The sequence below is a fragment of the Kogia breviceps genome, chromosome 12 (genome assembly GCF_026419965.1).
Source record: "Kogia breviceps isolate mKogBre1 chromosome 12, mKogBre1 haplotype 1, whole genome shotgun sequence".
Lineage (NCBI taxonomy): Eukaryota > Metazoa > Chordata > Mammalia > Artiodactyla > Physeteridae > Kogia > Kogia breviceps.
Genome location: NC_081321.1, coordinates 56343828 through 56361519, shown reverse-complemented (window position 1 = coordinate 56361519; position 17692 = coordinate 56343828). Strand labels below are relative to the sequence as shown.

At 42.8% G+C, this 17692-nt stretch overlaps 1 protein-coding gene across 2 annotated transcripts in view; it reads left to right on the top strand.

Annotated features, from left to right (window-relative positions):
* CPM (carboxypeptidase M) overlaps positions 1–17692 on the top strand; it is a 94494-nt gene that overhangs the window by 29325 nt on the left and 47477 nt on the right. The window contains exon 3 of one of the 2 annotated variants that reach the window (XM_059080262.2): positions 13835–13932. The exons of the other annotated variant lie outside the window; for it this stretch is intronic. Within the exon in view, the coding sequence (XP_058936245.1) occupies positions 13835–13932 (98 nt within the window). The remainder of the gene's footprint in view (positions 1–13834; positions 13933–17692) is intronic. 2 annotated transcript variants of the gene reach the window in all.

Below are 17692 nucleotides of genomic sequence, written 5' to 3'. Positions count from 1 at the left end.
AGAGGGTAACTGGAAGCCAGATATTTTCTTTGGATCTTAGCACTCTCTTGTATGGAAATATCCCCAAGAAGGTCTGCATACCCTGGAATTGATCTAGAAATCTGGATCTTTTTCAGAGCCCACCCTAGATAGCTCTTGATACACTAGCTGCAGACTTTTCCTTCAATACTGGACCAGGGGTGACCCTGGCTCCAACTGCACTCCCTTATTTGGTTGTTTATCCAGCCATCCATTCCTTTTGCAAGCATTTATTGACCATCTACTGTGTATGTGCCGGGCACTACACTAGATGTTGCAAGCACAGAGATGCACAATACCTTGCCTACAGGAAAACCTGTGGTTTCAATGTTAGGAGAGGGGTTGCCGAAGCACTGTGGGAGAAGTTGAAAAGAGAGAGCAACTCAGGCTGGTAAAATATAGGATCAAGGAAGGAGAAGGGTAAGAAAGGTGATGGATGGGAGGGGGCGTTTGGTTGAGCCTTGGAAAGGCTAGCGGAAGTTGGCTACTTAGATCAGGTAAGGTAGACAGAGGACTATCCATGCAGGAGAAAGAGCGTGTATTTATAAGTGTCGAGGCCTTTTGGAATCACACATGATTAAGAATGCCTAGGTGTATGGGATTGTGGTGGAAGGCTGGAGGCAGCAAGGGGATAGTCCATGAGAGGCTGGGGTGCCATGTTGAGGGGCTTGGGTTCTACCTTGATGTCATGGGAGAAAAAGGGACCAGTCCATCACAGGATAAGCAGAGAAGCCATGCAATCTGATTGACATTTGATTACCATGACCACCCGGACCCACCAAATAATGGAAAGTTTACCGAACATTGTTTTTCTTTTGTCTTTTGGGCTTTGTTTTTTAGATACTGAAAGTGATGTCAGAAAGCAAAAAGTTAGTGTTTTTCAGGGCAATCTAATCAGTTAGTGATTTACATTTGTTTCAGCTGACTTAATGCGAGGCTCAGGATTGGCATTCAGGGCATATTTGTTGAATGAATAAATGAGAAAGTGAAGGGTTAAGCCTTTGTACAGGATGGTAGCTAATATAATGAAGGCGTACCCGATTTTAGCTCCTACAAGGATTTACAAACAAGACTCTTCCACGTGAAACCCTTAGAAAACTAACGGAAAGGCAGACTGTTGTTTGTTTGGTTGTTTTATTGAGAAATAGTCAACCATAGTGTTTTCAGTGGCAAAGCTTGTGATGCCATTTTATAGAAATATCCTACAACAGGAGAAATCAGGGTGAGCCAGAGTAGCCTGGGGAAACTTCTTGGAACTGAATGCATTGGATTTGAAAAGGCAGAACATTCAGTGATGCATTTTAGGCTGAGGATGACACAAGTGAAGATGAGGCTGAGCCTGATGCTAGTGGGAGTACTTGTGTTAGCGGATGGTGGGCCATACGGGTGGAGGTCGGGGGTGGAGGACCCTGAACCCCCAGGGGGAGGGATTTGGGTCAGATGTGCCAGTATTTACCAAGAAAAAGTAGTCCTGTGATGCACCCGTAACTTTGGAAAAGGCTACAGTAGATCTTTATGGAACACCTACTACACACGAGGCACCTTTAGGTGCCAAGAATATAGCAGTGAATAAAACAGGCAAACCCAACAAAATGGCAAACACACCGGCAGTGCTCGTGTGTGACGTTCTAGTTGAGGACATTTACACAAGTAAATGATTAAGCTTACAATCTCAGAGTGAAAAATGCATGAAGAAAAGGTCCACAGTATTAGGGAATGACCAGGGTATATCTGGTGATGGTGGTGGTGCCGCCAGGGGGTGGAGTGGGGAGGATGACAAGTCACTGGTGGAGGCTGGTGCAAGCGAGGTGGTCCTCGGTAACAGCCAGCCCTTCCCCCCAACGACAGCAGGATCCGCACCCTCCGCTGATAGAAGCTTCCTTGTCCAGGCCTGGCCCATCAGTGTAAGAAGCCAGGAATGCTGGGTCTAAAGGAGCTGGCCATGGGGATCTACTGCTGGTGGGCCCGTTGGGAAAGTGCAGATGGACATGTTTTCCAGGTCTAAGGCACACAGGCTTGACACCTGTGCACAAGCCCTGGTGACCGCTGAGTCCCACAGTCTCCTGCGGGGCCCAGCTCACCCTCACATAGCAGGTGGCCGCACTTTGGACCCCACACCAAGATCTCTGCAGTGGGAAGTTTTAAACACCTGCCTATCAGTCCTGGGATGCCTCCTGTGCCCCCCTCCTCCCCATATCCAACTGGGCCCCGAAACTCAGGACCTCAGCTGGAATTTAGAAGAGGCAGCCCCGTCCCACGGCTGCTTCCAGGAAGAGCAGAGCACTCGCTCTCGTCACTGTAGCTGCAGGACCCCCGGGATGCCCGATTCCTTTCTGCACCCCTGAACCCCTTCTTGACAAGTTCCTCCATTCATGAACAAGCTCAGGAGTTCCTAGCCCAGTACACGGGAAATGGCAGCGAAGCTTCTTGGGGGTCGTGTGGCTGACTCGGTGGGGGTGGGAATCATTGCGTCTGTCCAAGTGGGTTCGCAGCTTTGCAACTACAGAATCAGACAGACTAGGCCTTCACGTGGGCTGGCCAGACCGCTCAACTCAGTGCAGAAACCACAGTGAATGCTGGACCATTTGCCATGACCGGAGGGCATGTGTGTGAATCTTGGGCCCCAGAGACAGGGTCTGTGGAGAGCAAATAGGTTTCGTCCATGTCTCTCTGTTGCTGTTCCACCCACTCTACTTTTTCAGCCCAGTTAACTTAGCAGACAGATCTCTGAACTACAGCCATCTCCAGATTCCACAACTTTGGGGCAAAGCCACTAAGGCTTGCCTGTAGTCTTTGTGGTTTTTTTGTTTTGTTTTTTGTTTTTAATTGACCTATTTTTCCATATTTTTTAAAATGTAATTTATCTTTTTATACAGCAGGTTCTTATTAGTCATCCATTTTATACACGTCGGGGTGTACATGTCAATCCAAATCTCCCAATTCATCACACCACCACCACCCCGCTCCTATCGCCCCTTGGTGTCCATACATTTTTTCTCTACTTCTATGTCTCAATTTCTGCTCTGCAAACTGGTTCATCTGTACCATTTTCTAGGTTCCACATATATGCATTAATATATGATATTTGTTTTTCTCTTTCTGACTTACTTCACTCTGTATGACAATCTCTAGATGTATCAACGTCTCTACCAATGACCCAATTTCGTTCCTTTTTTATGGCTGAGTAATATTCCATTGTATATACTTGCCACATCTTCTTTATCCATTCATCTGTCGATGGGCATTTAGGTTGCTTCCATGATTTAGGTATCGTAAATAGTGCTGCAGTGAACATTGGGGTGCATGTGTCTTTTTGAATTATGGTTTTCTCTGGGTATATGCCCAGTAGTGGGATTGCTGGGTCATATGCTAATTCTGTTTTTAGTTTTTTTAAGGAACCTCCATACTGTTCTCCATAATGGCTGTATCAATTTACATTCCCACCAACAGTGCAAGAGGGTTCCCTTTTCTCCACGCCCTGTCCTGCATTTGTCGTTTGTAGATTTTCTGATGATGCCCATTCTAACTGGTGTGAGGTGATACCTCATTGTAGTTTTGTGGGTTTTTTTGTGGGTTTTTTTGGCTGTGTTAGATCTTCGTTGCTGTGTGCAGGCTTTCTCTAGTTACATCGAGTGGGCACCACTCTTTGTTGCAGTGCGCGGGCTTCTCTGGCTTTTCTTGTTACAAAGCATGGGCTCAAGGCACGCAACTTCAGTAGTTGTGGCTCGCGGGCTCTAGAGTGAAGGCTCAGTAGTTCTGGTGCATGGGCTTAATTGCTCTGTGGCATGTGGGATCTTCCTGCACCAGGGATTGAACCCGTGTCCCTTGCATTGGCAGGCAGATTCTTAGCCACTGCGCCACCAGGGAAGCCCCTCATTGTAGTTTTTATTTGCATTTCTCTAATAATTAGTGATGTTGAGCAGCTTTTCAAATGCTTCTTGGGCATCTCTATGTCTTCTTTGGAGAAATGTCTATTTAGGTCTTCTGCCCATTTTTGGATTGGGTTGTTTGTTTTTTTAATATTGAGCTGCATGAGCTGTTTATGTATTTTGGAGATGAATCCTTTGTCCGATGATTCGTTTGCAAATATTTTCTCCCAGTCTGAGGGTTGTCTTTTTCGTCTTGTTTATGGTTTCCTTTGCTGTGCAAAAGCTTTGAAGTTTCATTAGGTCCCATTTTTTATTTTTGTTTTTATTTCCATTACTCTAAGAGATGGATCAAAAAATATCTTGCTGTGATTTATGTCAAAGAGTGTTCTTCCTATGTTTTCCTCTAAGAGTTTTATAGTGCCCAGTCTTACATTAAGGTCTCTAATCCATTTTGAGTTTATTTTTGTGTATGGTGTTAGGGAGTGTTTTAATTTCATTCTTTTACATGTAGCTGTCCAGTTTTCCCAGCACCACTTATTGAAGAGACTGTCTTTTCTCCATTGTACATCCTTGCCTCCTTTGTCATAGATTAGTTGACAATAGGTGCATGAGTTTATCTCTGGGCTTTCTATCCTGTTCCATTGATCTATATTTCTGTTTTTGTGCCTGGACCATATTGTGTTGATTACTGTAGCTTTGTAGTATAGTCTGAAGTTAGGGAGTCTGATTCCTCCAGGTCTGTTTTGTTCCCTCAAGACCCTTGGGGTCTTTTGCATCTGCATACATATTTTAAGATTTTTTGTTGTAGTTCTGTAAAAAAAAAAAAAAATGCCATTGGTAATTTGATAGGGATTGCATTGAATCTGTAGATTGCTTTGGGTGGTATAGTCATTTTCACAATATTGACTCTTCCAATCCAAGAACATGGTATATCTCTCCATGTTCTGGTATCATCTTTAATTTCTTTCATTAGTGTCTTATAGTTTTCTGCATACAGGTCTTTTGTCTCCCTAGGTAGATTTATTCCTAGGTATTTCATTCTTTTTGTTGTAGTAAATGGGAGTGTTTCCATAATTTCTTTTTCTGATCTTTCATTGTTAGCATATAGGAATGCAAGAGATTTCTGTGCATTAATTTTGTATCCCGCAACTTTACCGAATTCATTGATTAGCTCTAGTAGTTTTCTGGTGGCATCTTTAGGATTCTCTATGTATAGTATCATGTCATCTGCAAATAATGACAGTTTTACTTCTTCTTTTCCAATTTATATTCCTTTTATTTCTTTTTCTTCTCTGATTGCCTTGGCTAGGACTTCCAAAACTATGTTGAATAATAGTGGCGAGAGTGGACATCCTTGTCTTTTTCCTGATCTTAGAGGAAATGCTTTCAGTTTTTCACCATTGAGAATGATGTTTGCTGTGGGCTTTTCATATATGGCCTTTATTATGTTGAAGTAGGTTCCCTTTATGCCCACTTTCTGGAGAGTTTTTATCATAAATAGGTGTTGAATTTTGTCAAAAGCTTTTTCTGCATCTATTGAGATGATCATATGGTTTTTATTCTTCAATTTGTTAATATGCTGTATCACATTGATTGATTTGAGTATATTGAAGAATCCTTGCATCCCTGGGATAAACCCCACTTGGTCATGGTGTATGATCCTTTAAATGTATTGTTGGATTTTGTTTGCTAGTATTTTGTTGAGGATTTTTGCATCTATATTCATCAGTGATACTGGTCTGTAATTTTCTTTTTTTGTAGTATCTTTGTCTGGTTTTGGAATCAGGGTGATGATGGCCTCATAGAATGAGTTTGGGAGTGTTTCTTCCTCTGCAATTTTTTGGAAGAGGTTGAGAAGGATGGGTGTTAGCTCTTCTCTAAATGTTTGATAGAATTCACCTGTGAAGCCATCTGGTGCTGGACTTTCGTTTGTTGGAAGATTTTTAATCACATTTTCAATTTCATTACTTGTGATTGGTCTGTTCATGTTTTCTATTTCTTCCTGGTTCAGTCTTGGAAGGTTATACCTTTCTAAGAATTTGTCCATTTCTTCCAGGTTGTCCATTTTATTGGCATACAGTTGCTTATGGTAATCTCTTAGGATGCTTTGTATTTCTGTGGTGTCTGTTTTAACTTCTCCTTTTTCATTTCTAATTGTATTGATTTGAGTCCTCTCCCTCTTTTTCTTGATGAGTGTGGCTAATGGTTTATCAATTTTGTTTATCCTCTCAAGGAACCAGCTTTTAGTTTTATTGATCTTTGCTATTGTTTTCTTTGATTCTATTTTATTTATTTATGCTTTGATCTTGATGATTTCTTTCCTTCTGCTAACTTTGGGTTTTGTTTGTTCTTTTTTCTCTAGTTCCTTTAGGTGTAACTTTAGATTGTTTATTTGAGATTCGTCCTGTTTCTAGAGGTAGGTTTGTACAGCTGTACACTTCCCTCTTAGAACTGCTTTTGCTGCATCCCATAGGTTTTGGATCGTCGTGTTTTCATTGTCATTTGTCTCTAGGTATTTTTTGATTTCCTCCTTGATTTCTTCAGTGATCTCTTAGTTATTTAGTAACGTATTGTTTAGCCTCCATGTGTTGGTGTTTTTAACGTTTTTTTCCCTGTAATTGATTTCTAGTCTCATAGTGTTGTGGTCAGAAAAGGTGCTTGATATGATTTCAATTTTCTTAAATTTACCGAGGCTTGATTTGTGACCCAAGATATGATCTATCCTGGAGAACGTTCTGTGCACATTTGAGAAGAAAGTATAATCTGCTGTTTTTGGATGGAATGTCCTATAAATATCAATTAAATCTGTCTGGTCTATTGTGTCATTTAAACCTTGTGTTTCCTTATTAATTTTCTCTTTGGATGATCTGTCCATTGGTGTAAGTGTGGTGTTAAAGTCCCCCACTATTATTGTGTTACTGTCGATTTCCTCTTTTATAGCTGTTAGCAGTTGCCTTATGTATTGAGGTGCTCCTATGTTGGGTGCATATATATTTATAATTGTTATATTTTTTTCCTGGATGATCCCTTGATCATTATGTAGTGTCCTTCCTTGTCTCTTGTAACATTCTTTATTTTAAAGTCTATTTTATCTGATATGAGTGTTGCAACTCCAGCTTTGTTTTGATTTCCATTTTCATGAAATATCTTTTTCTATCCCCTCACTTTCAGTCTGTATCTGTCCGTAGGTCTGAAGTGGGTATCTTGTAGACAGCATATAGATGGGTCTTGTTTTTTTTAATCCATTCAGCAAGCCTGTGTCTTTTGGTTGGAGCATTTATCCATTTACTTTTAAGGTAATTATCAATACGTATGTTCCTATGACCATTTTCTTAATTGTTTTGGGTTTGTTTTTGTCGGTCCTTTTCTTCTCTTGTGTTTCCCACTTAGAGAAGTTCCTTTAGCATTTGTTGTAGAGTTGGTTTGGTGGGGCTGAATTCTCTTAGCTTTTGCTTGTCTGTAAAGCTTTTGATTTCTCCATCGAATCAGAATGAGATCCTTGCCAGGTAGAATAATCTTGGTTGTAGGTCCTTCCCTTTCATCACTTTAAGTATATCATGCCACTTCCTTCTGGCTTGTAGCGTTTCTGCTTAGAAATCAGCTGTTAACCTTAAGGGAGTTCCCTTGTATGTTATTTGTCATCTTTCCCTTGCTGCTTTCAATAATTTTTCTTTGTCTTTAATTTTTGCCAGTTTGATTACTATGTGTCTCGGCATGATTCTCCTTGGGTTTTTCCTGTTTGGGACTCTGCACTTCCTGGACTTGGGTGGCTATTTCCTTTCCCATGTTAGGGAAGGTTTCCACTATAATCTCTTCATATATTTTCTCGGGTCCATTCTCTCTCTCTTCGCCTTCTGGGACCCCTATAACGTGAATGTTATTGCATTTAATGTTGTCCCAGAGGTCTCTTAGGCTGTCTTCATTTCTTTTCATCCTTTTTTCTTTATTCTGTTCTGCAGCAGTGAATTCCACCATTGTGTCTTCCAGGTCACTTATCCGTTCTTCTGCCTCAGTTATTCTGCTATTGATTACTTCTAGTGTAGTTTTCATTTCAGTTACTGTATTGTTCATCTCTGTTTGTTCTTTACTTCTTCTAGATCTTTGTTAAACATTTCTTGCATCTTCTCGATCGTTGCCTCCATTCTTTTTCCAAGGTCCTGAATCATCTTCACTATCATTATTCTGAATTCTTTTTCTGGAAGGTTGCCTATCTCCACTTCATTTAGTTGTTTTTCTGGGGTTTTATCTTGTTCCTTCATCTGGTACATAGCCCTCTGCCTTTTCATCTTGTCTATCTTTCTGTGAATGTGGTTTTTGTTCCACAGGCTGCAGGATTGTAGTTCTTCTTGCTTCTGCTGTCTGCCCTCTTGTGGATGAGGCTATCTAAGAGGCTTGTGCAAGCTTCCTGATGGGTGGGACTGCCTTGCCTGTAGTCTTTGAATAGAGAGCCGTTTGGGGACAAACTGGTACATCAGTTGGCAATCCAATTTGAGGCATACCAAAGGGAGCAGATGATAGCTTTAACTTCTCAAACCATCCTCATAGGATCCTCTCAACCTCCTCCTTCCATTTCCAATTCTCCCAAGGGGAGACAGAAAAAATCTCAACATGAGAAATGGGACATGGCTAGCTTGGGGCACAGGTTCACATTTCTCTGATATTTTCCATCTCTTAGGTGACTGAAGCAGTGCCGCTTAGGGGTTAAGAACAGAGCTGGCTCTGAATACACTATCCTGCACCATGCCTTGTTACTTTGGTTCTCAAACTTTAGTGTGCGTGAAGATCCCCTGGAGAGCTTGTTAAGATACAGACTGCTGGTTCTCCCTCCGAGAGTCTCTGACTCAGCACCTAGGGGTGGAGCCTGAGAATGTGCATTTCTAACAAGTTCCCAGGTGACACTGATGATGCTGGTCCTGGGACCACATGTTGACAGCCATGGCCTTATGAGCTTCCCTAAGATGGCATCCACATGTGTGTAATCTTTGTGCCTACTACTTGTGGTTTCAGGGCTAAGTGAATATATGTAAAATGCTCTGAGCTGTGAGTCATACTACCATGCAAGCACAGCCAATCTGGAGACTTTTGTCCCTGTTTTGTTTGCGTCTGTTTTATTTTTGTCAAGAGCCACTTAGCAGGAACCTCTTCCTCCACTTCCAAGCCCAAGGACACATGACTTTGGAGACTGAATGTTTAACCTGACTGCAGTCATTGCAATTTTTCAGCTCTTCTGGGACATTATTTGAAATAGGGCTTTGCATGCTGTGTTCAGCTCTTTGTGTGTGTGGTAATGGGAACATACCTAAGTGAGACTGAAGTTTTGGTGTCAGATTGTTGGCTTCTTTTTAGGGAAGGCAAGAGGAACTCTCCAGTCTTACATCAGCCTTGCCAATGGAGTTGTTATTCCCACTATGTACGAGGTCACAAACTCATGCATTGAGAAAGCTCCCCCAAGGTTTGACTTAGGTCCAAGGGTAATTGTAAGGACACAAAGAGAAATATGGAAGTCTAGGAAACAACTGATCCATCACCCTGGAGATCGGAGCATCATGAATACAACCAGCCTCATTGACACTGCAGCTCTGCTCCTGGGACCAGGCCACCCACACAGCATCTCCGCTTTTCTCTGGGCATGTCCCGCTGAAACTCTGGGAGTAGAGAGAGTCTGATGGGGTCGTTATGCCAACACGCAGTATGGACCGTCCCTGTAGGGTAGCCCTTGATTCGGGTGTCTTGCTCTGGCTCAATTGTCAAAGCCAGGTAGCAGCCTGGAACTTGCTCCAAGCGCAAATTATGGCAGCGCCATGCTGAAAGAACTGCCGGGGAACTTTCCCCTCAGGGTGGGGTTGGCCCTGGCCTACCTAGTACTTTCAGGGAGATTGAGGCAGCCTGGCATCATCAGAAGAACACAGATATTGGAATCAGACAGACCTGAGTTTGAACCCTGGTTCTTCCACTTAAATCAATGAATTGTGGATATCACCCAGCACACAGAAGTGTTGTAAAGATCAAGTATTATAAAGTGTGCAGCATTAGTGCCCAGCACAGTCTCTGACTTAATAAATGATAAGATTTGGTATTTTATTTTTTAAAAACTGGAAAGACGGAAAAGTGAGAAAATAAAAAAGTACTTGGTTTTATCATTCTATCACTTAGCCCCTTATTACTGACAATGTGCAGTTTTCAGTTCTTGTAGGGACTCACCCATTATTTCATTTAAGGCTTTATATGCTTTGGATCTGTTTTCTTCCATGGTATTTTTTTAATGAACAGTCTGTTTTATATGGTTGTAGTTAAATAATTATGCATTCTGATTTCTTTAACATGATAAAGTATTTTCACATTGTAAATTCTGTATGTAATTTGAGTGGACATGCTGTAATTTACATAAAATTACTTAGAGTTGGACACCTAACGATGGAACATTGGTTGAATAAATGGTACTGCATTTGTGTAATAAAATACTGAGCAGCCATTTAAAAAGATGTAGTCAGAGTATATTTGTTAATATAGAAACATGTTCATGATTATATGGAAAATGAGATGATTTTACCTCAAGATCCACTGCCTCCCAAATCTATCTGGATATTCACTGCCTCAATATCAGCAGCTTTCAAACTTTAATGGGCCTCAGAATCACCAAGGGAGCCTGTTAAGTGCGGGTTTGGGGCTGTCCCCCTAGAATTTGATTTAGGAGATGGGGCTCAGGGATTGGTGTTTTTCCAAGGATCCAGGCGATTCTCAGGTGGGAATGACACTCCTCCCATTTCTACCTGTTGAAGCTGTACTTCATTTACCAAGCTTCTCCTTCTACTTTCTCCTGAACGCCTAGAGCGTTGTTTCCTTGCCCTGTGGATCTTTGTGTATCCTTCTGAATTGTAAGACTTTTCCTGGTCCTACAAGCAAACTCAGTTGGGCACCATGTCACATCCCTGGGCTTTGTGTCAAGCTCTGAGTGGGTTCCTGGATATAGATACTGAAATCCTGGAATCCAGGTTTTGTCTACTTTGTAGTGAAGAGAAAGTGGCCGAGCATTTCAGAACTCTTGAGCACACCTGGTATTAGCAGGAACTTTGAAGAATAAAGGCAGCCTGTCCAACCTAGGCAGAAAAAAATCTTATTTAAATTACCCTCACCTTGGCAATCAAGCTGTGAAAAGTCAATGGTTTGTCCTTTGTGCGTTTACTCTGGTCTAAGCCAGAGATAACCAGTGTTCGTTGGAGAGGCTGGTTAAAATCTTCAAGAGGCTTGTCATTTCTGGTGACTATCTCCAGGTTTTCATTCTCAGACTTTGTGCCATGGAGGTTATTCAAGGTAAGTTTCTCATCCTGCGGTTTACTTAGAGGCCATTCGAGCCAAAATTGAGATTGAGTTACCACCCAAGTACTTCTTCACTTAGGTTTTATTGGTTTGATTTCCCTCCTTCCTTAAACCAAATAATATTGGATACCCATGTCAAGTCAGGTTTTTCTTGTCTTACACTATCCTTTATATTACAGGTCAGCTGTTAACAAATGCAGAGTTAGAAATATAACAACTAGTAAACATTATGTTGAGATGATACTGAATTTTTTCCTTTGTCTGTGAGGGAACTAGGCCATATTCTGTATAAATCTGTGGTTATTCTAGGTTTAAAAGCATTAATAGCTACAGAAAAGAATTCCCCAGAAGGAAACCTAAAGAGCCAAGATTAATAGAAAAAAAGCTCAGAAAAACCTCTCCCTTGCTTCACGTGAAAATATTAACTTGGTAGATTTGAAGCCCTAGATGACCTGAGAATTGGTACTATTGGGGGATGAAAAGTTCTGGTTGATGCAGCGGTTCTGGCGGGAAAATCACTTGTACTTGTCCACGTGACTAACACGTGACTAATCACGTGTACTTGTCCACGTGACTAACTCGGAGTCATTCTTCAGAACCTGGTTTAGAAGTCAGCTCTAAAACCCTACATCTGTAAAGCTTTACATGATCCCACTCCTTGGGAAAAGTTCCTCGTTTATTCCACAGCCACAGCAGTACCTTATATATACTCTAAGGTCGTATATGTCACAGTCTAGAGTAATGATGTTTGCATGCTGCTTTTCTCCACTAGACCAGAAACTCACTGGGCGTAGAGAGTGTGACTTATTTGTAGGGTTAATCACCTGGTTAAATGCCTGGATATAGTAGTATTAAATAAATGAATGTGTAAATGAATGATGTGAGTGTGCTGCACTGAACAGGTGGCACCAATCAGATAGGCTGCCTTTTGGGGGCGTTTTCTGACAATTTCTGCAGTTACTAAATTTAAAGCGTCACCCTGTCAAGACGAATTTCCCTATAATTGTTAGAATAAATTAAGAATAAATGGTGAGGGCTTCCCTGGTGACGTAGTGGTTGAGAATCCACCTGCCAATGCAGGGGACACAGGTTCGAGCCCTGATCTAGGCAGATCCCACATGCCACAGAGCAACTAAGCCCGTGCGCCACAACTACTGAGCCCTCATGCCACAACTGCTGAGGCCTGTGCGCCCAGAGCCCGTGCTCTGCAGCGGGAGGGGCCACCGCAGTGAGAGGCCCGCGTGCCGCAGCAAGGGGTAGCCCCCACTCACCGCAGCTGGGAAAAAGCCCTCATGCGGCGGCAAAAACCCAACACAGCCAAAAATAAAATAAATTTATTTTAAAAAAAAACAAAAACCTTTCTAAAAAAACAATAAATGGTGAAAAAGACAAGTCCAGTATCTGCTTCTCCCTGGATTCCTTATGGCAACTGGGTATTCTCCAGCCCATTGGACCCCCCCAGATTGAAGGAACTACACATGAAATTCTGCAGAAATCCCCTCAACGTTAGCCCACGAGCTGCTGTTAAACTCCTTTCCTGGGTTCTTGAATTCCACAGAAGGCTTAGCTCTCACAGATATGTGAACTTTGTATCTAGGTGCTAGATATCAAATATTTCCCCAATCTCTAATTTTAAAGTGTTTGTATTAAAAGAGCCAGATGATTTTAGAATCAAAAGAAACCTCTTCATTTTACAGATTAGGACACCAACCTTCTTGAGAGACAGGCAGTTTTCATTAGTGGCAGGAGCCCTAGAGTCGAGTCACATAGGCCAAGATTCAGGTCTTGGCTCTGGGGCTCAAATCACAGCCTCTTACTGGCTGTGTGTTCATAAGCAGTTTATTTAATATTTTTTGAAGGTCAGTGTTTTCATTTGTAAAGTCCGGTTAAAAATCCATCTCCCTGGGTCAGGACAAGGGATTGCCTCAGGTAACGTGAACCAGAGATGCAATGGTAACATCTGCCCAGAGCAGATGTTCAACAGTCTTGAGTCTCTGTCCTCCCTTGCCCAAATCACACCATTTATGGCAGAGTTAGGACTTAGAAGTTTCCCTTGAGGCATTGTTAGGATGGCTTGTGCTTCCCGGTTTACATGGCAGAACTCATGCCCATCAAGGACACTCATTGCTGAGAGGCTGTGTTACATGAGCATTTGAATATGACAAGACTCAGGATTTACTGTAAAAACAATCTCCCTTCTGAGCTACATATTTTCTTGCTGTTGCTTTCTTCACGTTCCTTGCACTGAGAGTTATGGCACCCTCCCTGTCAACTATCAGTAATAATTTTGTGTAATTGTGTGAACTAGCAAGCTCGCATCTATAAAGCACCAGAAATTCAGAGCAAACTATATAAACATTTTGGAAAAATAAGATCTACATAGCCTAATAAGTCTTCGATTTTAAAAAGTCACGTTCTAGAATAAGAACTTAAATATTTGTGCTACATTGAAAGGGTTTTGGAAACTAAAAGTGTTTTAAGCAAGGACGCGTTAGTCACATGAACTGAGGTGGTGAAACATTCGTCAGGTGGGAGAAGCAGCATCATTTGTTCACTGTTCTCATTCTCCCAGAGTTCCTTCATCATTTCAAAAGACGACTCATTTTTCTATACTCTTCTTCCCTGTAAAGGCAGAAACCTGTGGGTTCTTATTGTGGGACGCTTTCCAAACGAACACAGAATCGGGATTCCAGAATTCAAATACGTGGCAAATATGCATGGAGATGAGGTATGTATATGGCTTGACTATCTGACATGTCACCAGAGAAGCTTCCCCTCGGGTCTCTTGTGCTCTGTCTAAATGCAGAGGAAGCAGCAGACACTGTAGCAAAGAACCTGGAAAGGTCTTCCGGTGAGGCCTTCTGAGAGGATTGAAGGAACCGGGTTCCAAAAACCAGCACAGCCGTCTGGTTGTTTACCCAGTGTCCTGTGCAGGTAACTGGAACTTTTTTTGTTGGGGGTCTGGAAGAACAACAGTGCCCCAGCTCCGGACTGCCAGCAAGTCCCCGAACTCCTACCTGTGTTGCTTTTCCCCATCTCCTGCTCAGCATCGAGGTGACCCAGCAGAGGAGCAATATTCTACTTGAACTAAAACAATCAGATCCCAACTAGCTATCCAGACTCCTAGGAGCTGGCCTTTTGCATGCTTTTGTCACTTTCTCTTCATCTAACACTTGGCGTTTTCAATGCTCAAGTTTAGAGCAGCGCTCCCCAACCTTTCTGGCACCAGGGACCGGTTTCACGGAAGACAGTTATTCCACAGACCGGGAGAAGGCGGGGAATGGTTTCGGGATGATTCAAGTGCCTTACATTTATTGTGTACTTTATTTCTATTATTATTACATTGTAATATATAATGAAATAATTACCCAACTCACCATAATGCTGACAGGAGGTGGAGCTCAGGCAGTAATGCGAGCGATGGGGAGAGGCTGTAAATACAGATGAAGCTTTGCTCGCTTGCCCGCCGCTCACCTCCTGCTGTGCGGCCCGGCTCCTAACAGGCTGTGGACCGGTGCCAGTCCTTGGCCCAGGATCGGGGGACCCTGGTTTAGACCATTAAGCTTAGGGCTCTGTCATCCCCATCATTCCACAAACCCTTAAATTCCATCATGATGTCTTGCCTCTTTTCCAACTTATCAGGGATCAGCTCTCTTTTTGTTTTGTTTTGTTTTGTTTATGTTATTTTATATTTTGCAAAATACCCTTTACCACGCCTGCCTGCCCAGCCATTCTTGCCAGGCATTTGAAGATGCCCCTCTCCATTTCTCACCTTTCTTCCTCAGAGTATTTGGAGAATATGACAACTGCAGGATCTTCTGTTCCCCAGAACCCCACGCAACTGGGCAATCCAGTGGGAGGGAAAGATAGTGCCCGGTCTTGACAGTAAAGAAAATTGACGTAGGAATATCAAACACACTTAACTTTAAGGAATGTATGACACTTCCAGATCTGCAGTAGCATGGGTGGCATGCGCTGCTCGAACCCTGGGCTTCCTGTCCCGGCTTAACCCTCCCCAACCCCGGGCTCTCTAGGAACAGGCTCCACCTCGCGTGACACACACACACTCTGCCCTTCCCAGGCACGCTGCTCAACCCGTCCTGGTCCTGCTGAGCCAGGGGACTTCTTGTCACTGGAGCTCAGATGCAAACACTTGCCTTTGAGAGAGTGGTTGGTCTTTGAACCTGATTTGGGGGTGGGTGGAAGTTACTTTTTTAAGCACAATGGGCTTTGCTCGAAAAGGCTTGATATTGCTGGGAGTCTGACCAAAGTTGTTTTTAAGAAAACAACTATTCATGACACACAGCAGCCCAGACTTCCTTTCTCTTTTGCTATCTAGTCAATTGATCGAGGTCCTGTGGGATCCATTTTTAATAAGAGACATTGACTCCAGTAGCTTATTTATTGAATTCCTGGCATTTCAGAGCTTTCAGCCTGATGCTCAGAAGTTAATCCTCTCAGTTGAAACTTCCAAAGAAAAGCAAGAGGCCTTCCTCTCACTCACCCCTGAATTCACTTGTACTTTCCCAAATTTCTGACATCTTGCCCTCCAGGTAGTTAATGTATCCCATCAAATCAGGGCTCTCTTGTTCACTGTGATTCTTTGAGGAATGCTAAGGACTGAGATGACTCAGAGGGCAAAGTCCCAGTGTGTTTCGGCCGTGGGAACCTGAAGTCCCGCTATCCCCTGTGTGTCCCAGCCGGTAGCAGTGTCTGGCGGCTCTGGGGGCCATTGAGAAACTTATTACCTTGAATTTGGATCTTGTATGTTCTGTCCTCCTGGAGCCACTAGGAGCTGGGGAAAGTGATGTCATAACCCAGGAGCAAAAGGGTCACTTGGATTAGAAGGTTTAATCACCTTACTCATCCTTCTTCTCTTAGACCTTTTGGAATTGAAAGAGCATTTTCAAGAACCCACTATTAAAAAGCAACGTAGGGCCTCTCTGGTGGCGCAGTGGTTGAGAATCCGCCTGCCGATGCAGGGGACACGGGTTCGTGCCCCGGTCCGGGAAGATCCCACATGCCGCGGAGCAACTAAGCCCGTGAGCCATGGCCACTGAGCCTGCGCGTCCGGAGCCTGTGCTCCGCAACGGGAGAGGCCACGACAGTGAGAGGCCTGCGTACCGCAAAAAAAAAAAAAAAAAAAAGCAACGTAGATAATATTTGGGGGCAGTAGTTCTTTAACCTTCTTTGGTTGAATTCCTTGCTATTCTGGCACAAACTTTGAATGCTGATCTCAGGGTCCATGGATCTTCTAGGAGTTTGTGGATCTCATGTGGAGAAGCCCAGCAGGGGTCATATGTGTACCGAGTAGTGTGGTGGACAGAATTGACTACGGTATTTTTTAAATGTTTCCTCTTTTCCCTGGACCCCACCTCAGTGTGTGTGTGTGTGTGTGTGTGTGTGTGTTTCCCACACTTAACCCCATGGCCAGGCAACAGTGAACATCAACACCATCAGGAAGGTCCAGTTGTGTTGATCACACACACCATTTTCCCCCCGTGAATTTTCACCTACTTCATGATGCCTTCTTTTAGAATCGGGTCTTTATTAAATTAAAAATAACCTGTTATTATTACAAAATCAACATACGTACATCTTAGAAGAAATACAGATTAAACAAACGAAAAGAAAACATCGTATACTGACCTTCTACAAGTTAGGACTGTCGACTCCTTACCATTTATCCTTCCAGATATTTTTGTGTGTGCAGTTTCACCAAATGAGCAATGCTAATTTGCTCTTTGTAACATTTTTCAGTTAATACAAGCTACCCTTTCATGTCAGTAAATGTTTATCCTATCTTTACCTTATATCCCATGTTCTAGTTTCTCCAGTTGTCCTCAAAACGTCCCCCGAAATGTCCATTCAAAGTTCTGTCCAAGATTATGCATCATATGTGGTTGACATATCCCTTGAATCTCTTTTAATCTAGCATTTACAGAATCTTTTAATGACGCTAGACTTAAGTGAGAACGTTGATCCATTGTGTGTCCTGCAGAACGTCCCACATTCTGGATTGTTTCCTTCCTTATAATATCATCGATTTTGTGCCTTTCATCCCTCTATTTACTTCAGACTGGAAGTTGAATCTAAAGGTTAGTGGGATTCAGGTGAAACATTTTTGGCTACTGTGTATCTTAGGAATTGCAAAGGTGGGTGACTCTGGCTGGTGCCGAAGGTCCAGGCTAATTAGCCTGGCTAATAGAATGCATGAAGCACACTGAGGGGAGCAAAATCTACTTGAAACAGCCCATTTTCAGATGAGAATTGTTACAAAAGAGTGAAGTCAAACCTCCTCTGGTTTTGTATGATATTCCTCTTGTTCTCCGTCACCTTCTCATGAGCTCATGTCCTCACGATGCTGCATCGATCGGGCTGGCAAGTTCCCCTCCATACAGCACTCGCCGACAAGAAAAGAGTAACAGTAGCCAACATTTACTGAGCATGGACTACCCGAAGTGCTTTGTGGGCGGCCTTTCTTTTGC